This window comes from Malurus melanocephalus, unplaced genomic scaffold (assembly GCF_030028575.1).
Source record: "Malurus melanocephalus ecotype Western Australia unplaced genomic scaffold, MMel_1.1 scaffold_433, whole genome shotgun sequence".
NCBI classification, from domain to species: Eukaryota; Metazoa; Chordata; class Aves; order Passeriformes; family Maluridae; genus Malurus; species Malurus melanocephalus.
This window is the reverse complement of record NW_026623665.1, coordinates 176,895-200,110: the sequence shown is the minus strand read 5'-3', so window position 1 is coordinate 200,110 and position 23,216 is coordinate 176,895. Positions and strand designations below refer to the sequence as shown.

The following is a 23,216-nucleotide window of genomic DNA, read 5'->3' as shown; positions in this document are numbered from 1 at the left end:
ACAACAGCTCTGAATGAGGAGCAGCAGAGCCGGGACTAAAGCTGGACCTGCTGCAGAGGCAATGAGTTCATGCTGGGTGACTCCCCTGGCTGCCCAGCACCTCTCAGCTCACATTTCCAGGGCTCTGGCACGGAGCAGCTCGCTGGCAGCCTGCGGGTAAAACCGATCCAGATCTCGGCTGAAAAGCACAACACCAGAGTGGGAATCCAGGACAACTTTCTTTATTGCTACCAGAAGGCTTTCATCAGTACAATGGCTCTGGATACGATACCTTCCTCAGGGCTGTGGAGAGAGCTTACAGTCGGGACAGGGTGTTCTGAGAACAGGGGGCACATGGAGGAGATGCGTTAAAGGTCTGACTCTTGGTTAGAAGTTACATGAACACAAAACTCGAGGGTCGGGGTGTTTTGTTTTGGTTCTGTGGTTGATAATGACACGTTCCAAACCTCAGGTGTTCACAGCCGCCCYGGCACCTCCCCCAGCAATGCTGGGAAATGTGCAGGGAAAACCAGGCTCTGCACAATTAAAGGGTTAACTTGATGGAGAGAACCAAGCCTTGGTGAGATTTCACACTGAGTGCAACACAGCAAGAAAAAATTGTTTCAGTTCTAGTGATACAAAACCCAGTAACTGCTTTCTGTGTTGGGAAAGGCAAACCAGGGTCAATAGGAACAGTCTCTGTGCAAGGCACAGAGCATCCTCACACTCCTGTGGGAATTACTGAAGTGTGGAGCAGCTTGCAAGCATTGGTGTGAGGGTTTTTTGCCTGCCTAATCTTTTGATTAAATCCGGTTTTTCAATATTATCACATTTAAACACCCAAGTATTAACAAAAGAGCTTTTCTCTTTAGAAGGGCAAAAGAAAGCGGTGGTGGAGGTGGGGCAGGACAGAACGTCATGCACGAGACTGGCTGAAAACTAAAAGAGGAGCAAGCAGAGAGGGAGCAAGGAGCAGGTGGGAATGGAATCAGAGAGGCATTAGTTGGCAAGGAAACCTGGAACAGCTCTGCAGGGCTGACGTGAGCTCTCGGATGTGGAGAATGGGTTACAACACACAGGAGCAGAAAAACAGTGGGACTGACAACACTAGAAAGGAACAGGTTTTTGCTACTTTTTTTGTTTGATTTTTGGGTCATTTTTTAGATTTTTATACTTTTTTGTGTTTTTAAGTGCTTAAATAGTGGAACTATAATTAGCCGCACAAGAAATAAAATTCAAAAAAGGGTCGGGATTTTTTTTTTTTTCCCTGGTTTTTTTCTTTTGGCTCCCTTCAGTTCAGCCTGACAAGGTACGGCCCCTTCTCGCCCAGCTGAGGACACGGGCTGCCAGGTCCCGTGGTGGCACTGGCAGCTACATGACAGACACCGGCTGCAGAGGCGGGCACGGGGACACGCTGCCCTCCTGCCGCGAGACGTCGGCGCCACAAACAGAGCCCATGTTCTCCAGGGCCACCGCCTCCGGAGCCACGTCTTCGTTGTAGAGGCGCTTGATGCCGTCGTAGAAGTCGTCCACTTCCATCTCTTCCACCTTGCGCTTGGCGGAGCCTGGCTTGCAGCCGCTGCCGGGGGCGGGCAGGCGCGGGTAGAGCGCGGCTGTACCTGTGACGGGCGCTTCTGGCCGGCCGTTGTCCTTGGAGAAACCCGGCCCTGGGACAGAGGAGGGCTGGCGGTGGAACGCTCCTCTGTTACAGGTCACCAGGGTCTGCTGGAGGGGACTGTAGACATATACAGAGTTGGGCAGCAGAGAAGGCTGCAGAGTGGAAAGGTGATGTGCCACCAGCTCCCGGCAGTGGATCAGCTGCGAGCTGTCCATCTGGAGAGGGAAGACAAGCAAAGGTACGGGCGTTGTGGGATCACTGCCAGGGTGAGGAGAGGGCACCTGTGTGCCTCATTTCCCAACAATGTGCTGCATGCAGAACCCCTACCACAGTGACTTCCTAAGATACACCACATGGGAATGGGGGGGAAGGAGGCAGAACTTTGAAACATTAAAGGGTTTCACTGCCTGTTTCAAGCAGCGGGAGTGCTTGTGAGGTTCCCTGTATGTTTGTGAGGTTCCCTGTATGCTGAGCTGCTAACAAGTTGATTTTTTCCCTGGTGTGGTATTTTCTCCCTGGTGCAGCAATGGCTGGTGTACATTGGGGCACATGGCTCCTCCCTCTGTCACCCAGTGGATGTGGTCAGGATTGGGACCAGGCAGCACTGTCCCAGCAGCTGTCCCTCTGGGCACAAGCAGAACAGCAGGCAGCCATCGGCTGGCCTGGATCACTGGAGCACCCAGTAGGATGCAGCCCCGGTCCCTCCCCACCCCGTGTGCACTGCCCTCCTCACCTGTGCCTTCTGGAGCAGCTCGATGATGAGAGCCAGCCAGTCGGGGAGCAACTTCTCCAGCTCCAGGCTGACGATGGCCAGCGCCAGCATGGAGCCCTTGAACTGCAGCAGCTGGAAACAGGCCATGCAGTGCAGCAGCTGCTTGGTGAGCRCCGCCACGTGCTGCGAGGGGCTCGGCGTGGGCAGCAGGGCCASGAGCTGCGGCCTGCTGGACACTGCCACGGCGTGGAACTGCGGGACACGAGCACATGAGGGAGCTGACAGCACTGCTGAGGACACTGCTGGGAACAGCCTGGACACACAGGGATCCTCTAGCCCAACCTTGGAGGCAATTTCCACCCCGTGGGGAAAAACTCAATGGGCTGAACCCACCCAAACTTGGGGAAGCCTTTCGGGAGGAACCTGCTTGGGCACCAGGCTCTAGGGCTCTGCAAAAGGCCTTCCAATCCACCCTTGTCTCTCCAACTCCCATGTGGCATTCAGCGGTCCTACACAAACTCCTCGAGCAAGGAGCGAGGACAAAATTCCACAGAGAACATCAGGATACCTCCCTTGGTCTACTCTCATGCATATGGATCCAACTCTTGGCTGTGCACGTATGCAGCAGGCATGGATCCACACTCACAGCCTGCCCTTGTGGCTTTCTCTGTGCTCCTTGCTTCCCTGCTGCTGGGTGTTTAGCTTTAAGGAAAACCACTGGCAGAAAGAGTTAGTGGCACGATTTTCAGCAGCTGCAAGTGTGTGGCTCAACACACCTCAGACCAGGCCAAAGGGTCACATGGCAGGCCCATGTTTTGGATGTGGCACTTCAGGAGTGACAGGTCTCCCCTGAAATTCTCTGAAAATTCAAGGCATTTTCTTTCAGAAAATATAGGTGCAGAGGAATTACAAATAAATCCCAAGGTCTTTGCTCCCCTACAGGTAGAATTTTTGCCCAGGTGCTTCTTGGCACATTAYCTGCACCACCAGACACCAGAAAGAACATCTGTGGCCCTTTACTTACAATATGAAGGAAATCCAGTGGCGTTGCCATGTGAAGATCCCAGTTCAGTTTATCCAGGATGATCTTCTCCATTCTGCGAATTTCAGCTGGAGAACAACCACAAAAGCTATCCCGAGCCAACACTTTCAGTACTGGAATCCTCTGCAAAAGCAAGGCAAAAAAAGAGAAACGAGAGAACCAATCATTAGAGAAATCACAACAAATGCTTCATTCCTGTCCTGGCAGGTGTCAGCCACCAYGTGCCAGCAAAGATATGGCTGGAAGGGCGGATATTCCAACAAAGCCAAGGAAGGAAGAACAGAATTACCTCGTCTTCCTCAATGGTTTTTGCAGCGAGGAAGAAGCAGCTGATTGCAATACAGTTCAGGTACTTTGGACGGGCCTGCGGGACAGGAGAGYAGAGAGGGCTGTGTGTCAGYGTGATGCASAAAWGATSCCCTGATTGTTCYRSTGGGGCATCCCCAGCCCCAGGCTCTCATTCTGGATGTGCAGGCTGACCTCTGAGTACACCCTGGCAGTGGCAAGCTGTGCCAAGCACAGATCCCTGCTCCGTGACGTCAGTCAGGGCACACATCTGCCAGCCCCATGATCCCAGTGAGCAGCACTGGAATGGAAAGGGCTCGGGTTTAGGCACTGCAGCAGAACTGGGAAAGAGAAAATCCTAAGGGGAGCTCATCCCCTCACAGAAAAGCTATTCCACRTGCTGCAGCAGGGCTCTGCTCTGAGTGCTGCCATGGCTCACACACAGAATGRGAATTGGAAAAGACTGTCTTTGKGGAAGTRGGSAAGTGTAACTCAGAAAAACAAAAMCAAAAAAAACCCTTGTGAAATTACCACTTGTAATTTCACATCACAGTGAAATTACACACAGTTCCCAAAACTGTGTCCCAGGGATTAGKGAGGGAGAGCTGCTCCCTTCCACAAGGATTTGGTTGTTAGGCAAGGTAAGTGGAATTTGGAGACACAAGGGGGAYTTTTTGTGAGCTTTGTACATGTGACCTCCTTGACAAAGGGCTTCACTCCCACTGTCAGTGTAACAACCCCTGGCCATGGCCACCTCCTCCACAGTGGAGGGGCTGAGAAAAGCAGAGGCTGTTCCTAAACCCTGGCACAGCTACAGAGCCATGAGCAGCTCCTGGCAGCTGGGCCTCCTGCCTGTGGCTGGAGAAGCTGAAGGCAAAGGGAACTGAAAATMCTGCACCAAACCTAAATCCACTCACAACCTGCACTTGTGCATTCASGTGTCCAAGACAATGAATTCCTTTAGGGCAGGACTGGAACTGGGCCCTGCTGAGGGCTACCCAGTGCTGTGCACTGAGATACACCTCCAGCAATCCCAAAGTGGAAAGGACTGGTGGTGTTTGTAATAAAATCCCACGGAGAAGCCCAAAAAAGCAGGAGTTCAGCTGCATCAGAGGAATGAGCTTTATAAGAAAGAAAAACTGGGGAGGGAGCACAAAGTCCCAGTGCTCACCCAGGCAAAGCCCCTTTCCCTCTTSCTGCTCACTGCCCACAGTGGGTTCTGGACTTGTATTCCCAAGCTTTCAGACTCCTTGGCTGCTCCAATTTGCTGAAAGAAAACCTGCACTTGAGGGCATTGGCTGCTGAGGGATTTAAATCTTTGCCATCACAGCATTTCAGTCAGTCAGCTACTTTGGGTTCTTAAAAATAATAACTTCATGGCTTGCATGAAAACATGATCAATATTTATTAATATTTRAAGGGTGAGTTAATGAATGATGTCACTTGTGTTATACCAAACTCTGTCACAYGGGAAGGCAAGGGCACAGGCTGGCAATGCATCCTGCAGCTGCCATCTCCTAAGCAATATTGCTTACCCAACACAGTGGTGCTGAGGTGAGACACGTGCAGATGAGACCATGGGCAGCTGAGCATGGAATGTAACTGAGCAAATATWGCAAGAGGTGAACTTCCAAAGCCTGACTTCACCACCAGGAATTCCAGGTTGGAGCACTGTTTGGTCACTTGGCAGGTGCAAAGCACAGCCCAGCTAAAGGGGCCAGAGGGGCAGCAGGTCCCACTTGCAGGAAGCCCAAATGCTGTTTTTCCCTCTTTTTTAAGCAGTTTCTATGGACGAACAGTCTTAACCCCAAAGGGGCTCATCTCTTCTGGATGGGTTCAGTACAGCAGGAGGGCACAGCTGGCACAGGGACAGCCTCCACCTCTGCCTGCCTCCCTTTTGCCTTCCAAGATGGAGTCCATCAGGCTGTAGAGCAGCTWGATAGGGAACTACTCCCCCGAAAGCTCTTGCCTGTGTCTCAACCTTCCTCACCCATTTTTCTTCCATTTCCCTGCAGCAGCCCCGTTGCCAGGCCAAAGCTCTCCTCAGTTTTTTCCCCTCTGGTTTCCTGCTAGCAGGTGCCCCAGCAATTCTGGGTGGTGCAGATGGGAGGAAAGCAGCCATGGAGGTGAGCAGGGCCCTTCCCTGCTGCTGCTGTCCAGGGGCTGGGCTGGGGGGCAGTGCCTTTGCCTTCCCGAGTCAGCCCAGGCTCAGGRAGGGACTGGTCTCTGGGTGCCAAACCCCCCAGATCAGGCTCTGGAGCAGAGCAGGTGCTGCCCACGCACGTGTGAGCAGGGCAGGGGTGAGTGCCCGGGCAAAGGAAGCGATTCTGTCCAGCCACGCCGCTTGGACTGCACACACCAACAACACAGCAGGGTCAGGAATCTGTTCCTGTCTGCAGCTGCAAATATTTACCTTTACTGCTGCTAAAAACCTGTCCAAGAGGCTGATGGCCAGGGCGAGCGTTTCTGGATAAAGGTGGAACTGGTACTTGAGCTTGGCCAGCCACTGGATGACCTCATCCCTCTGCCTTGGAGAAATGGCTACATCCTGCAGGAGAGAAAAACAGACTGTTCTTACACATGGGCTGAGAAAGTCCCACAGGTTTCACCTSCACAGGAGTCACTCAGCATGGAAACAAAGCCCCTTTGCAAAGGGGGAGCCTGGAGCCAGCCCCAGTCACCACTTCGTTCCTGCAGTTACCAACCCCATCCCAAAACCCGGCCCTGGAAAAGACAGCTTTCCTTACAGCAATGCCAAGCCTCACTCCAGTGTCACTATCCAGCAGGGAAGAGGAAGGATGATTTGTCAAGCACTGACAGGCTCAGCTACTCAGTATTTCCTAGGAATTTATTTATTATTTACTTTTTTTTYTTTAAAATCTCCTCAGAACCATGTGTATGCTCAGAGGTGCCCAGCTGGAACAAAACCCCCATCACCAACTGCAGAGGGGAGAGATCCAGTCTGGGTTTTGCRATGAAATATTTATTTTTTTATTCAAATTATGGGGATTTTTTTATCTCAGTACTTGTTGAAGAAAACTGCAAAGAGCTGACAGAAGGCTCTCAGTGGCTCAGTTAACCGGACAGGGGTGCAGCAGCTACAGCTTCACCTGCATTTTTGGGTCTGGTGTCTGGTTTAGGTTTTTGGCCCATGTCTCCCCTATCGATCTGTTTGGACAACAGCTAAATTTCAACCACATGCACGGCTCAGTCATTGACATAAAATCCTTTCCTGTGACCTAGTTCTGAGTTATCTCCAGMTTTTCTACAGCCTTTCACATCAACCAAGAAATTGTCTGGTCTCGCTCCAGTGGGGATTATTGGGGATGATCAGCAAGGATGCATCCAGAAGCATGGAAAGCTGGGCTGTAACTGCCCCCCAGCAAAGCCAAAAGGGCAAAGCAGCAGGAATTTAAAATAAAACCATCCCAATACTGATGGAAAATAAATATTTCAGGCTGCCACAGAACACCTACATGCAAATAGAGAGGAGGCATGGGGGCAGAATCCCCTCACACAGACAAACAGGTGAGTTTAAACACCAGGAAAGAGCCTGGTTCAGGAGACCAGCAGGAGGAGTGAGAACTGGTGCCCCTACACCTACAAACCCTGCTGCTGCTCCCACTGCCACGCAGGGCAAGGAGCTTCCCACACAAAAATCAGGCTTTATCCCTCTCCCTCAGAGCTGTCCCTGTGTCACCCTCAGAACACAAATCAGAAAACGCAGCACAGTAAAATTAATTAAGCAGCGAGGTCACTGATCTTTAGTTAATTGAAACTAAAAGCAAAATCAGACACTCTGGTGGCTGAAAGTGAGAAAGTCCCTTTGGGTGGAAAGCGAAGGTTTCTCCTTGGTGCAGAGGTACTCTCCATGTGTYACCCTTGCTCCAGGCAGGAAGATCAGGGGCCACAACTCGGATGCACCCGAGTGCAAGCACAGAGCAAATCATCTCTCGGAATACCTTGAGACTTTTGGGATATGCAGGCTAAAATAAATATTATCTCTGAACTCAAACATGGCTGTGTTTCATTGCTGCCTAATGTAGAGAAAACACCTCAGCTGCTGATGGTTTTGTTCATGTCTGCTCTCCAGACAGGTGTTTCTGCTCTTTTCCCCATCTGTTCTGTCTGGTCCCTGTGGGCTCCTGGACAGTGAGCAGGTGACCCTTATTAGGATTAGAAATGAACGGAGCTCTTGTGAGTCCTCAACAAGTACAGAGAACAGGTGGGGAGACACAGGGAGCCAGAACAGGAGAGAAAGGAGACACGACACAAGTGATATTCTACAAAAATAAACTCAAAACCCTGGGCTCATGCCTATCTCAGCCACAAAGTTACTCGGTAACATGCAAAAATCACCCTTTGACCAGACTTTACAGCTCCATTTCTCAAGCCTTAATCCCGAGAAACTTATGAACATCACCYGCATTCTCATCTAACTAATGGGGGGAGGAGAAGCCAGATGGGAAAAAAAATCAATTCAGAAGCAGGAAGAGGTTCTAAACTCAGAACACCTGGTTTTCCAGGCTGAAAAGCCTTTGTGAGATCTGGCTTTGGTAYATTGCACACACCTGGAGCACTGGCCTGCATTTGAAGGAGGGAATGGGAGTTTTTAGACCAAAAAGACAAACAAAATGGAAGAATCATGTACATTAAATCAGCAGGAACAAAGTCTCCAGCATATTTTGCAGCCCTGTCCTAAAAATGGAAACTCTTCCTGCTTCTAACTGGGGGTTTGCTTCCTTCCTTTCAAACACCTCAACTGACACATATTCAGAAACTGAGTTTGTTCCSGTTTCAAACACTAGAACAAATGTCTCCTGAAGAATCAAAACAGAAAGTTTACTCCCCAAAAATACCTCCCTAGTGTCTCCAATCAGATTTCTRCAGACACATTGATGTTTTGTCACTGGTGAAGCAGGTGAGTTCCTTAAAGCTCTGTGCAGCCGAGCAGGGAATGGAAAGTTCCACASGCTTTGGGGTGCCAGATCTGATCCACAGAAGGATGCAGATTTCCCGATTGCCATGGGAAATAAACAACAGTGTCATGCAAGGGAGGTTTGAGGCTGCTGCAGCTGTTTGCAGAAGGCAGTGGAGGTTAGGGAATGTGACCTTCTCCCAGATATTACAGAAAATAGGATAATTCACTCTGAATGTCCGTGCCTGCAGCATCACCAGAGTGAACACTGGGGGAACACGGGGCAGGTGGATCAGTTGGGTGTCATGAACCATAGGAACAGAGGGAAATGTGTGATTACAGACAGGAGCATTCYCAGCTGCTCTGGTCTCCCAAATCCAGATTTCTCTGAGAGGGCAGTTTTAAACATGCTCTGCTCTCCAGCTGACCTTCCTACAACTCGCACTCACGCAGCTTCCAGTCCCAGTTAGTGATTCCTTACTGCCAGAACACATTTAGCAGCACAGCACTGATAGTGTCAGTGTCTGAGCTGACATGTAGGAAAATAGAATGAAAAAGGTTAGACCAAGACAACAGGGTTTTGGGATGGAAATTCCAGGAGCAAGGACAAGCACAGAGGAGGGATTGTTTGTAAGTCTTGTAGAAAGGCAAGTGGCTCGTCCCTGTGAAATCTTCACCCATGAATCTGGTTTGGTTACACTCGAGTCCCTACCCTATCTTGTTATCCTGCAATCTTATCTCCCTACATTATAATCACCCCAGGAATACTGCCAGCAGGGAATGACAGGCTGGTTTACCATAAGCCAGAGTCTTAAGCTGTACGTGCCTCAAGACAGCCACAGCTACAACACATCCACACCTCTGACAACCAGATCACTCATTTGGAAACCGAAATGTGGATCCACAAAACTAATACTGAGGCCCTTAAAACTGTATTTGCTCCTGCCCAACAGCAGCAGCCTCTTGTGTGCCAGACAGAGAAAACAAACACCACAGGGATTAGCTCYGACACAGCTGACTTACCTGTGTGAACGTTTCATGTGGTGCAACAACAGCAAGCCTGGATCAAAGCCCTCAGTGTGGTTCTTTCGGCCCAACCCAGCAACAAAGGGCCAGAAATTCTGTGACAATGTCCTCACATTTCACATTTTGTTTCACACAGAACTTTGTGGAATGCACAGGTGACACAGAGCCTCCTCCCACAGGAGCACAAACTCACCTCAGGCTGGGTGAGACCATGAGCGGCCTGGTCCGACCTCCCCACAGCACAAATCAAGAGGGGCTTGGACTATGGAGCCCCTGTGGTCTCTTCCACCCTGAATTTTCCTTGTCCTGTGAGAACATTCCTAACTGGAACAGGCCAGTGCCTGGCTCTGCTTCCCTTGACACGAGCTTGCACCCTGCTCCATAAATAGTCTTGCTGGAGTCAGAGGGTTCTTCGTGGAGCAGGCATCAGATTAACAATGTCATTAGTGAATTACTCCAAGAAAATGAAGCTGCTTCTAAGAGCCATTGCAGAGGTGGTGCCCAGCAGAAACAGGCACTAATAATCCACACAATTTGTAAAATTAGTTTAATTAAGACACTGTATGTATGTGCTTTCAAAAGCCCAGCAGAGCTCTAACCCTGTGTCCTGTGCAGTGTTCTGCACCCCCAGGGCAGGTGTACACCTCAAATAAAGAAGGAATCACTTCCTTCAGAGGATGATTTCCCATGTGTCAGGAAAGGTAACAGCTCCTCAACACCTCCAGTTCTCCTGTACCAACCCCCCAACAGCGTCCAGCCTCTGCTAAGATGGACGATGTGAAGGAGAGACATTACCTGATYGGGCTGAATTTTCGGCACATGTGCTTTCCACATTTGAGCTTCCCTAGAGATTGCCTTCTCCAGAAGGAGAGACAACCTCTGGCTCTCCAGGGGTCCTGAAAACTTCATGGTRACCCTTGGATCCACCTGCCACCCAGCTGGATACAGCTACCTGCAAAACCAAAGATAGCTTGGTGAAACACTGAGCTGTGCCTGTCCGGGCAAAAGGCAGCGCAAAGGGGACTAAAGCTGCAGGAAATGGAACTGTTCCCCCAAACCTCAGCCTCACTCAGCACTAACAGCCTGTCAACAAACTGCTCAATTACAAACGGAAAACAAAGCACAAAGATTTTATTTTTTTTATTTTTTAAAGATAACAGGTTCCACCACCTGCTCTCAAATGGAGAAGATGATCTAATGGAAGAAGTTATTTAGATAGTTCTAAAACTGCCTACCATGACTTTGGCTGCAAATTTTTGACAGTGTTAAATCATTTAAGCAAAACAATTGAGGCCTGAAGGGTAAATCCATGGGAAAGTTATTGAAACTTCCAATTTTTTGCATGAGGTGTTGTGCAATCCCYCAAAGGTGGATATTGGTCAAATGCTAACCAGGCATTTTCATGTGAATAACACAGTCCAGGCTGTATTTACAGGAAATAAGCAAGGTGCTGACTCYGAGAAAATAAACAGATTTCACAGGGAAAACAATCCATTATTATAAATAACAACAAAAGCAGCTCTGAACAAATGAAGATCCAAGGTGCTTTCCCAGGGCTAAGGGAAACCTTAAAGACAAAGACTGATACAGAACACATATTATTCTTTATTCACACAATGTGCATCAGGTACAAAACCACACTTTAGTCCCACTTTGAGCCCAGCAGGTTTTAAGTGGCAAATAAACATCAGGGCCCTCTGTCCTGAACAGAAACCCCTTCTGTATTAAGAGTTTTACAAAACAAATGCTGCTCCATGAGCAGAGGAGAGCCTGTACTGGCTTGGCATATCCCTACACGAGGTTCCCAGATGTCCCTGAACAGACAGAACACCTTGGAACCAGGAGTCCTGAACAGGGCTCCTAAAGCTCTGTCTCTTCCCACAGTCCCCAAATGGCCAATGTGGGCTGAAAAATCCCTATTAAAAGTTCCTCACTTGCCCAGAACGAGACTCTGCCTGGGGAAGTGAAACTCCAGAACCTCCAATCACAGCTTATTTACGTGCATTTACTCGATTTTGCATTTCTTGTTTAAACCTGGGGCTGATCCCGAGGACACTCACTGTAAATGGGGCTGAAGGGGAAACAGGGATGCACATTCCMAGCCTACCCTCCAGCTCCTTCCCTTGGGCTTCATAACCATCTCATTTATCCTCCATCAGACACCACAGCTTTCCCCGTGGCCGGACTGGTTCCCAAAAGCTGGATCCCTCCCCATCTCAGAGCASAGCTGGAGAAGATGGCAAAGGTGTGCCTGAGCACTGCACCAGGTGGAATGTGGCACGGGTAGGACCAGAGCCATGGCAGAGGCTGAACTGGGACCAGTGCAGAGCCAGGAGAGCGAGAGCTGCTCGCTCCATACTCATCAGGAAAAAGCAGCAGCTATATTTAGCCCGACCATGTCTCCTAATATGAAATATTGATGGTCCTTCCTTGGTTTTGCAGGAAAGAGAGAATAATTAGCAACCCCCAAATCACTGGAGACAGCACTGGGGAAAATTTCAGGCTGTTTTCTTCTGTTGTGACTGACAAACATTCCCACCATGTTTACAACACAAATGGGTTTCCCAGGCCTCTGGAACCAGAGAAGAGCTTTTATTTACCCTGATCCTTGCTGAAGTTGTCCCTGTGCTCTCTGGGCTGGTCAGTGGCCGCAGCAGAGAGCTCAGGGAGTCTCTGGAGCCTCTGACATGCACAGGGCCCTGCAAGGGACATTTTTAATGAGCGCTGCTGCCAACTGCTCTCCACTCGCCAAGGGCAAAAGAGAGGGGAAAATAACCTYTCCTTTCTGAACTAGGGACGTAATTCAATTGAGGGCTGAGGCACAATAACCTTTATAAGGGAAAAAAGACCAGGAATGACGCGCTTGAAAGTTTCCCTTGCAGCAACAGTGGCGTGCACTTTTCCAGCACAGAGAGCACAGCCAGGCGASTGGCCAAGCACCCCGGGGCTGAATCCAGTTTGCATCTACATTTACATAGCTCTCCATCAGATAAAGGCATGCCATTGGAAAAAAACGCCAGCAGGATTGTGTGCAGCGTTCCCAAAACACAAGGGAGCAGAGGCAGAGCAGGCTCTGAGAGGGTGAGAAACTGGAGGGCAGGCACAGCTTCCCAAAATCCAGCACAGGGAGGTGCATGGAGTCCCTTCTCTCCGCTCAGGTCGGGATGGTAACACTGAGCAGTCCAGGAAAGCGACACCAGCACCACAGGGATTTGTCACAGCAGGGCCACCAAACATTTACTTCAGCCAAAAACTTGCTGCGTTTTTCTGCAACTGAGCCCGAGTCACACACAGCTGGAGGATCTGCCCAAGCTGGGACAGTCACCGTGAACAACCTCACCCCAGCTTTCTGCTTCTTTCTCTGATTTAGAATTAAACTTTAGCTCCAAAGTTCTGGTGTTTTGGGTTTTTTTTTTTTCCCTGTGGTCACTTCGGGAGTTTTTAAAGCACTGTTCAAACAGTTCCTAAAGTTCCTAATCTTTACTAGAAGGTCACCTGGCTCTGCTGAAACCTCTCAAAGAACATTTGGGGAGTTAATAAAGGAGAAGTGAGCCCAGTCAAGGCACTGGCTCTGACGTCTCCTGCGAGGAGCTGCAAGTCAGATCTTGCYCTGAATTTAGAGTCAAAACCTTGAAGTCTTCACTTGTGAGAGACATTAAAAATCACCTGATTATCCAAATACCCCGAGCCGGTCCATAAAATAAAGATCTCTCATCTCATAAAGATCTCTCTTTGGTCCAAGTTTATAGTTACTTTGACTCMAAGAAATACTTTTCAGTTTTCCTGGAGGAATTTTAGGCTGCAAAGTGCTGCAGGCTACAGTTTCCAACAGCAGTTTCTGCAGGAACTGGGGCAGACGACTCCCTGGCCAGAAACACTTCATGGTTTGGGGGGGAATTTGTGTAGAATGCAAAATAGGAGGAGTTTTATTTTCAGGCTTTGTAATAACTTTTAGTGACCATAAAAAGTGCATCCTGCRTACAAAAGATGCTGTTCCAGGACTGTAGTACCCACTAGCAATTTAACAGTCCTGATACAACTGCACTGCAAACAGGATCACTGAAATATTTCAGGCCTGTGACAAAAACCTCGTAGGTTTTCACTGTGGGTTGTTTTCTTTTTGCTTTGGGAAGGGTTTGTTTTGAACACAACTCATTTTGTAAACAACAAGATTTCTAGGACTAGAGACAGCCCAAAGCCCACTATCTTTGTTCTGCACATCAATCCAGGTGGATATTCTGAACAAGGGGGGTAATTCCAGTAGAGCTGAACCACCACACATTTCTGCAGACCTTGTAAGTATTTTCAGGGACCAGCAGTCAAATCTGTTTCAGCTTTAGCAAGCAATAATAAAATGTTACAGATGACCTGAAAACAGATTTTTCTGGGCAGTGGGGGGAAGGCAAAGCAGAAGGAAGAGAGGAGGAGACTGAATTCCTCAGAGCTCCAGCCAGCCATCTGTGATTTCAAAGGATCCAAGCCTTCTGCTAGCAGAAATGTCTAACTGCAAGTTGTGATTAGAAATTTCAAAGCTGTGGGCGGGGGCTGGGATGGATGTTAATTTTAGTACCTGGGGCTTTCTCTCAGCTTAACTCTTTTCTCACCCCCTGGCTGTGAAACACTCTGGAACTCTGTGTTGGACAGAGGGAAATGCCAAAGAACAGCCTCATGTGACAGCAATGAACGAGCAAATGACCAGCGTGGATTCAAATCAACTGGTTTGGGTTGTACAAAATAAATGACCAATGGAACTGGCTTRACAGTGTTGTGAGACAATATGTTTTTTTCAAGCTAAATGGCTGGGAAAAATATGGTTGGAAATAACATTTCAAATGTTAACATCTAAATAAGCAAGTCTGTTTGAAACAACAAACTGACTCATGGTCAAATAAAAGTAAATAACAGTTTTCCCCAGGAGAAATGCATTAGCATCAGAGCTAAGGGTCTGCAGGTGATCTCACACCTTTAACCAGCAGCACATCTGAGTTGTGGCTCAGCCTAAATTTGGACAGAGGCAATTGTCTGGAGGCTCAGAGAGGAAGAGTGCCCGTGCCATTTGCCGGTGTGACTCAGCCCGAGCTGCCTCCCACAACCTGCTACAAAGGCAAGTCTGTGAGGTATTTTGGCAGCATCCTTCAGGCGGCCTCATGTACATCACACACTCGCCACTTCTTTTCCTCCAACCAGATTTTTCCTGGGAGAGCAAATAAAGCTGACCTCATTTTAGTGCCGGTTTTCCAAATGGATGAATTTTTCCAAACATTTTAAAGGAACCTGCCAGCTAAAACCACGGGTCGGAAAGGGAATGCAGAGCAGTATTTTGAAGGGAGGTAAGGGAGGAGTTTTTATGTTTGTTTTGAAACAGAAATCCCAGGGTCCATTTAGCAACTAGGAAGGAGGAGACCTCTGAAAAGGGCTGCTCCATAAACTGGACCAGTTYTAAAAAATCTCTGCTGTCCTTCATTCCCCCAGCCTCATGACTGACATTGCAAGACTGATGTTTACAGGAAACTTTATTTTCCAAAGTAGGGACTTTTAAAAAAACAAGGTAGAAGATGAACTCCTGACTGAACTTTCAGACAATGTCACCATTCTTCCCTCCTGGCAAGATGGGCATCCCTCCAGACCCATGCCCGCCCCACTCCCTGTTCTAACGGCTCTCGTAGGAAATGCCAGAGGAGGAGACAGTGGTGGAGGTTTACATTTCCTTTTTGTCTGGCAACTGCCAAGATGAGTCCATTCAAGCAGCCTTTGCCCAGAAAGGCCTTTGGTCAGTAACAGCTTAAATATTCAGTGCCACAGCTTTCAAGAGGTGCAAAAACAGACTTTTAATCACAGCTCCTTTCCCTGGTGTGGTAGCAACAGACCAGGCAAACTGTGGATAAAGGGGAAACTTGGGATTCAGCCCTAGAACAGCTCTAGCTGCATAATGTATGTGCTGATACAAAGACATGAAACTCAATACACTTCCATGAGTTCTAGACCCAGATTTTGATTTATTTGAACCTAAAAATCAGTGGAGGATGTAAACTCCTCCAATTTATTAAAATCAGCCAGGAGACAGTTCAGTAGGAACAGGCCCTGGTATTGTTTGGCAGCAGATCCCARGGCTCAGGAGCAAGTCAGGAATGTGAGCCTTTACTGTGTGCACTGGGGTGTCACGTCAAGGACAGTCAGCCCTCGACTGCAATCACAGTGGTCACATGACAAAAAGATGGTGCCAGCTCCTTGTTCGGAACTGAAGCACCAGACAGAAGCAAAGAGAAATGAGGGTTTACTCATTATGCTTTTTCCAATAGAAATGACASATAAATCCAAGAGAGCAATGTGTGAACCCTGCATAAATTCCTGCACACCACTGGCAAARGAATGAGCAGCTCCCAGAGGCAACAAACCCAGGTTTGCACAGCAGCCTGGGAGTTCTGCTTTGGAAGCCTTTGGGGACAAGGGACAGGACTACAAGGGAACACCTGTGAGCCTCAGAAGAACCTGAGGGTGTGGCTGTGGCTTCAGCCACCAAATCACGAGACTGAGGGAGCCCCAGCAGTTTGTAATGAGCTCCTAACGAGCTTCACCAGCTGTCCCTAATTTGGGAGAGCCAAGCACCACTCAAAGCACCCACTCAAAACACCTGGGTAAATCTATGTAAGAGGCAGCTGGAAAAAACACCATTTTTTTACTTGAACTGAGACAGAAATGAGCTGCCATGAAGGGAGACTCTGGCAGACCTGCTCCAGTATAACCAGTGTCCGGGGTGATGGTAGCACACCATGGGGCARTTTTCCCTGCAGGGAGTGCCCAGGGCCTTGGTTCTGCAGAAGGTTTGGCTGTCTTGGAGGAGCTGTGGTGCCAAGTGAAGGAGTTTAGGAGGAAGTGAGCAGGCTGCACAACATCAGATTTATGGGAAATGGATAGGATTTTCACCGGCACTTTTCAACTTGGAGAGCTTCAGCCCCCATCTGCAACAGAGAAGCAGGCAGCGCTCACCTCCACCATCAAGGTAAGTGAAGTGTCTGGGAAGATGGGGAAGGGTGGAAGTAGGTGATTTCTGGCACTAAAAGGAAAGCTTCTGTCCCACCTCAAGGCTTATAATTACAAATTGGTTCAAAAGATGTGGGGTGAGACTACAAGAAGGCATCACAAAATTAACAGCTAATGAGGCTAAGGGGGGTCACTTTCAGCAGTTTTATGTAAGCATGGACCCATCTATGAGGTTCCTTTATGGAGAAATCCCACCCCCTTTGTGGYAGATAAGCACATTGTGGTGCTTCCCTGAGGTGTGTGTATGCTTATGAACACAATGTGGGGAGGTAACGTGGAAAGGTGTGTGCAGRTGAATGAATAGTCTTGGATCACAGATGTGCTGGGATGGCTCCCATGACCTGCAGTGTTGCAGTGGGGGCACACAGGCTCTGTTGGAAAGAAGAGATATTGGGGGTTGGTCCCCGTGGGGGGCCCCCAGTGACTGTGACATGTGCAGGCACAACAATGTGGCAGAGCATAAGGAATCCAGGAGGATGATGGAGAGCTGTGTTCAGCTTGATCTCACCCCTCCAAGGAGGGGCTTGTTGGGACATGTGAGTGCTAGAGGCTGACTTGGCTGCAGTGACCATTGGGCAGAGGAGGAAGATGAAAAAGCCAAAGCCCAGTTGGAATTGCCTCTGGCAAGGTATGGGAAAGACACAACAGGCTTGAGTTAAGTACTCGGGTAGCAAGAGAAAAGCCAAGGAAAYCTGGCAGACTTCTGGCTGGAGTAGGGTCTGGATAAGCAGACAGTGAGGTGGATTGAAAAACGGTTGAATGACTGTGTCTAGAGGTGGTAATCAGTGACATTTCTTTACTGTGAACATGACAAAGCTTTGGCTGAGTTGCTCAGAGAGGCTGTGGAGTTTTCATGGTTGGAGACACTGAAAAGGCRTTTGGGCATTGTACAGGGCAACTGTTTTYTGGTGGCCCTGCTTGAGCAGGGGCCTTGGACAAGCTGACCTTCAGAAGTACTTTCCAGCCTCAAGCACTTTGGGATCTCAAAGCAGCCCAGATCTAAGGGCCCAGAGCAGCTTGTCTGTTCTTCAGGCAGTAGAAAGGCTTTCAAATTTTAAAAAAAAGGGCAGACCAAAGATGGCATTATGTAATGTCTCACTGGTAGTCTCCTAAAAGCAAAACACGCAGAGYATGATTCACTTCTCCCACCACCAATGAAACTCGGTATAAATCAACAGTAACTTGAAGGAAGTCACTCCAAGGAAAACCAAGCTCTCAAAGTATGAGGGAGAGTAGTAATTTTATAAAATAGAGCCAGAGGCTTTCAAGCTCATAAAAACTAACTCTCYATAGGCAAGGGCCAACAGGCATTTGGAATTTAAAGCATCACGCACTACCTTTTGAGTAATATAATCCCCTGAAACCAAATAAATACAATGCCTCTGTGGGCAAAAACACAGAGGAGACAGGATTCAGCAGTACCTCTTTTTGTCTTTCGGCAGTAGTCAGTCATTTACATCTGTGAACAGCAATAAAACCCAACAAGTTTATACCCAGTTCAACACCCACATCCAAAAATGTCTTGACTACAATGGCTTGATTCCTCTTGACAACAAGAGAATTTTGTCTGAAAGCAGAAGTGCTCACCAAGGCCAATATTTTACTTCATTGATTCTGATTGGCTTCAGGATAAATTAGTGATTACGACTAATATCAGGATACAGTGTGAGGCASTAAAGAGAGATAATTATGAGGAAATGAGGAATTATCTGCTGTTGAAACAATAGATCAATTATGAGGTACAGCACAGTAGCTGCAGAGCAGCATTCTTGTGCTCTGAGGGTGCTGCCTACTCTTTCTCATCAACCAAGGAGAAYCCACAGTTATAAAGCTTAATTATCCTCCAGGAGTTTGAGCTTGCTGACTAATTAGCCTCTTGTTGAGACAATACAGAAAAGGATATAATTCCAATTGTCCGCAAAAATAGCATGGCACAGCGCAGTCCTGGCTCTCCCCTGTGCGTTCATCTCTCCTGTTCTACCAGTGTGAATGTAAAAGCCTAGATATTCCCAGTTCTGGACAACCTAGACAGAGTCATTAAAAAACCCAGGCATGGGAGCTCTGAGAGATGGGGGTACAGATAAAGGGGAAGGAAGCAGAATGTCTGAGGCAGTCTGGCTGAGAGCTGGAGTGCTCCTGCTGCTGCTTCCACAGCTGAGTTATGTGAATTCCCCTTTTTCCTGTCACTGTCTTTGTGGACGGGGCTCTCACAAATGGAGACKAAGCTGAGTTTGATGGTTGGGCTGYATGGCTGCAGTTAAGAGTGTGTCAACACCAACACTGACAGTCAAAATGATTAAAAAGGGTAAAGGCTGAAGTTTTTAAGAACCATTGTAGTCAAGTTACCCCAGCCAAGAAACAGGATCTTGCTGTGTGTAGCAAAAAACCACCAAAAAGGTACAAAAGCCTCTGGCAGATGGGTTCATCCAGCAGCTCCCATCCTCCTGGAAAAGAGGTTTGGTGTCTGGGCTGGTGAGCAATATGGAGTATCTGCAGTAACATGTTATTTGTGAACTTTTAGAGGAGTTTATGGCATAGCAAGGGCAAATACGAATTGTGGTTAATAGAGGAGTGTTGATAGTATTTGTAGTCAGCAAACACAGGAAGGGAAAATGTCAGACCACATCTGCTTTTACAGTGTGGAGACACCTGAGATTTCCTTCCATCTCAATGACTTCACTGTGCTTTTTYAGCTTTTCAAAGTAGCTACTATTGTGCTGTATTCTCCAAGAAACTATCCTCAGTGAAGCCGAATCCACCTCCTTGATGGTCTGGCTTTCCTGCTGCTGACTATTGAGGTTCTTTGGTGACAAATTCTTTGGTCAGGACCTCCTTGGGCCCTAGAGTCATGGGAGCCAAGGAAAAAGGGCATACACAGGCAGGTTCCTGGGCAAGCTAGCTCTGGGCACACGCTGTACATATTGCAGGGGAGGAATTCAGATCCCACAGCCGTGCTTCATTCCACCTGGACACACAAGTTGTGTTCACTCACAGTTTGGTCCATGCTCAGACAAACGAGTCCTAAGGTTTATCATTTGGCAGTCAAAATATGATTGTTTTCCTGAGGCCACTGGTCCTGCCTGACCTTTTTAAAATCTCAGTGTGAAATAAACTACAGGTGCTTTATCTATCCCTTYCATCACCCAGTTCAAATAAATCATTTACATCAGCGTGATGCTGAACCTTATTTCCTAAATATAAAAAGTGCCTCATAAAAACACAAAGATTAGACATGTGAATATAAATGTTTCCAAAAAGCCAGTTCAGCATGAGGTCAAGATTAATTAGTGCTTTAACCAYTGGATGGCTGCAGCTGTGCAGGGAAAGCATCTTCCAGCAGGCCCCGAGGGAAGGCACCTTCCACCACAGGGACRCTGCTGGAGGTCTCATTTCAGTCCCTGCATGAGGAATGCTAAGAGGCAGGTGAGCACAGAAAGGCTGAGAATGGAAAATGAGAGAGACTAATTACAGGGGAGATGCCTGAAGCTTTAAAAAGCTCTGAACACTTGGTCCACCAAAAAGTTTCTCCCAGGGCAGTGACAGGAGCAAAGAGAGCAGCAGTGAACAGTCTCACACTTGGACTGATGCCTGATAACATTGATAAATATATGTATGTATTACTAGAACTATCTGAAAATGGGAAAAAACTTATTTACTCATAAATATTGACTGCACTGTAGTGTCACTGTAAGATGGAAGACTGGGAACCCCAGCTCCCAAGACCCAACCAGAGAAATGCCCCAGAGTTCCCGCTCACTGCAGGCTCTCACAGCCCAGTGACACCCCAAACATGGAATAGGGGGAAAGCCTGGTCCTGGTGGCATCCACCAGGGAGGACCTTTTGTGGACAGGATCTTGACAGAGCAAGGCTCTCACCAGAGGCAGTATTTTTAAACAGGGTCCAGAGCAAAGAAAATGCAAGATTTGGGAATACAGAACAGACACAGTAACAGCAGCTAAGGTCAGTTCTGCCACATCAAACTGTACATGAGCTCTCCATGGGTGAAGCATAATTAAAAGTGTGTGTGTATCTATATACACACCCCCCCATGTGAAAGCGTAGTTCCTGCTGGGAAGAAGCCAAAAAAKCAGCTTCCCACATCCCACGCCAAGGTCTGTGTAGGCACTGATGAGAACAAGCCCTCTCCCTGCCCTACAAGCCAGCCAAACTACTTGAAAACCAAATCTGAATCATTTGCAGGGATCCAAAATCCAACCCTGGAGTCAAGGAAAAGATGCAGTGATTTGCTTTTTGAGAGACAGCCTCACCTTACCTGACCTGGGCTCCAGGTGCACCTGCAGTGGGGCAGAGGTGGGGGGYCCAGCTGCCACCCCTGCAGGGAAAAGGGAGATGCTCCCCTTTTTTTCCCCAAATGTGTCATGCCCCACTTGCATCTTCCTCAGTTTAAACACTTTGGTTACTTTAAAAAATCTCACCCTTCTGTCTTAAAAAGGGGTTGTGCCATGTACATGCTGTTGCAGCACACCACAGCAAAAAATGTCCAGGAGCAGACAAAGGCTGATGCTGAAATATTTCTTTAATTCAGTCTTGAATCAGTCTACTTTCTAACACCCTTAAGAGTGGTAAAATGAGGGATTGTTCCTTTTTCTGCCTTCATGGGGTCAAAAGGGAARGACAGGAGAACAGGTTTTTGTGTGTTCAGTGGGCAAGTTTTCAGGAGGAATTTGYCACTCTGCTTTGTACCGTAGGCACAAAAACCCACAGCAATCTCTCTCATTTCAGTTCACCCCTTTGGAGAYGGATTTACAGAACACAATGCTGCTCTTCCTTCAAGAAAACTTCTTTCATCGYAGATGGGAGAGCGAAGAAGGAAGCAGGGAGAGAGCACAGCTCATCTCTGAAAATGAAGTACACGAAGACAAGAGAACAAAACCCCAAACCTGGAGGCCTACAGGGAAGCTGGACAGAGACTCTTCTTCAGGTAAGGTAGTGACAGGACAAGGAGTCATGAGTRGAAATTGGAAGAGGGGACATTTAGGTTAGATATTAGGAAGAAATTCTTTACTATGAGGGTGCTGAGACATTAGAAGAGGTTACCCAAGGGAGGCTGTGGATTCCCCAACCTTGCAAGTGTTCCAAGSCAGGCTGGACAGGGCTTGGAAGAACCTGGTCACCCGGAGGTGTCCTGCCCATAGCAGGGGGTTAGGACATTAAGGTGCATTCCAAGCCCTTAAAACGCTGTGCTTGTAAATCCGGTGCGTCGCGCTGTGACCAGCAAGTCACACCTGGGGCACAGATGCGCTGCTGAGCCCCTGGATGGGGCGGGGGGGCGGGATAGGGACCAGCGCCGGCACCGCACCCGCACGGGCACACAAAGCACCGCTCGCAGGATGCTTTGCGCGCGTTTATTTTGCGCGTGTATAATCAGAGCGTTTATAATTACAGCGTTGCACACCCCCCACAGCCCCAATGCCCCCGTCCCCTCCCGGTTCTCACCTCCCCTGCGCGGCGGCGGGGTGCCCGGCGGGGCCCRGCCATCAGCACCCCATGGCGGGGCAGCGGCGCCGGGGCTCCTCCGCGGCGCTTCAGCACCGTGCGGGGCCCATGCCCGGGGCGGCGGCGGCGGTGGCCGGCGGGCTCCTCATGTCGCCATGACGGGGGAGGGAAAGGTTAGGGGGGGTCCGGGGGGGGGGGAAGGCGGGCTGCCGCCGCCGCCGCGCGGGAGGGAAGGGAGGGGGGTTAAATAAAAATAAAATAAAATAAAAATGAAAAGGGAGGGGAGGGGAGCGAGAGGCAGCCCGCAGCCAGCCGCTTCCCGGGGGGATCGGGGAGGGGAGGGGGGGGGAAGAAAGAAGCGCCGGCCAGGCGGCGCGAGCGCCCCTCAGCGCGGAACCGCCTCGCCTCAGCGCCGCCGGCGCGGCACAAAGCCCCGCGCCGGGGATGAGGAAGGCCGGCAGCGGCTGSAGGCGGCTCTCCCTTCCCCGTTCTCCCCTCTCGGTTCACCCCTCCCGGTTCTGCCCCCGGCCCGGTGGCTGAGGGGGAGCGGGAGGGCAGGGGGAGATGGGGACTCTTTTCCCTGGCGGAAGAATCGCGCAKCAGTGTGCTGTACGCGCGGAGGGATCTGTGGCGCGTGCGCGGCTCCGTCAGGGCGCTGGTGCYGGGGGGSTCCGGGCAGGGCCTGGCGACGGTCGGTGAAGTTGCGTTTAAAAAATAAGCGATTGGAAAAGGTGTTTCTTTATAAATTAATTGAAAATGAGTCCCTTGTTGTGCCGATCCGATGTTCTCGCCTGTTCTGTGCGCGTCCCGTGTCTCTCAGCCTGTGTGTGCTGGTTCAGAGCTCCCTGTGTTACCCCTGGTGATCCTTTATTTACTGCCCTGCAAAGTGTAAACAAGGATTTGTCCTGGACTTTATTTACTTCCTTAGGCCTTTCCCAGGCACAAAGGCCTGTGGCACTGTCCTTTTCCTTGTCGTTTCCAGGCTGTGTCTGGCATTCCCACTCACAGCACAAGATGCCTCAAGTGCTATGGAAGCTGAGCTGTTGTCTCTCAGCTCCATTTATTCCTTGAGAACTGGGAAAGCTTTTGAGTGTTTAAATTCTTTTGTAACCCAAGACTTTTTTTTTTTTTTTTTTT

The 23,216-nt window shown here is 49.0% G+C and overlaps 1 protein-coding gene across 1 annotated transcript; it reads right to left on the bottom strand.

Annotated features, from left to right (window-relative positions):
- Positions 1 to 205: 205 nt before the first annotated feature.
- CCNI (cyclin I) lies at positions 206 to 22,442 on the bottom strand. Its single transcript, XM_057380017.1, has 7 exons — positions 22,080 to 22,442; positions 10,376 to 10,532; positions 6,050 to 6,184; positions 3,641 to 3,715; positions 3,334 to 3,474; positions 2,331 to 2,561; positions 206 to 1,812 (listed from the first exon to the last, which is right to left on the bottom strand). Exons 2-7 carry the CDS (start codon positions 10,487 to 10,489, stop codon positions 1,351 to 1,353), a joined length of 1,158 nt encoding a protein of 385 aa, XP_057236000.1. The 5' UTR covers positions 10,490 to 10,532; positions 22,080 to 22,442; the 3' UTR covers positions 206 to 1,350.
- Positions 22,443 to 23,216: the final 774 nt, after the last annotated feature.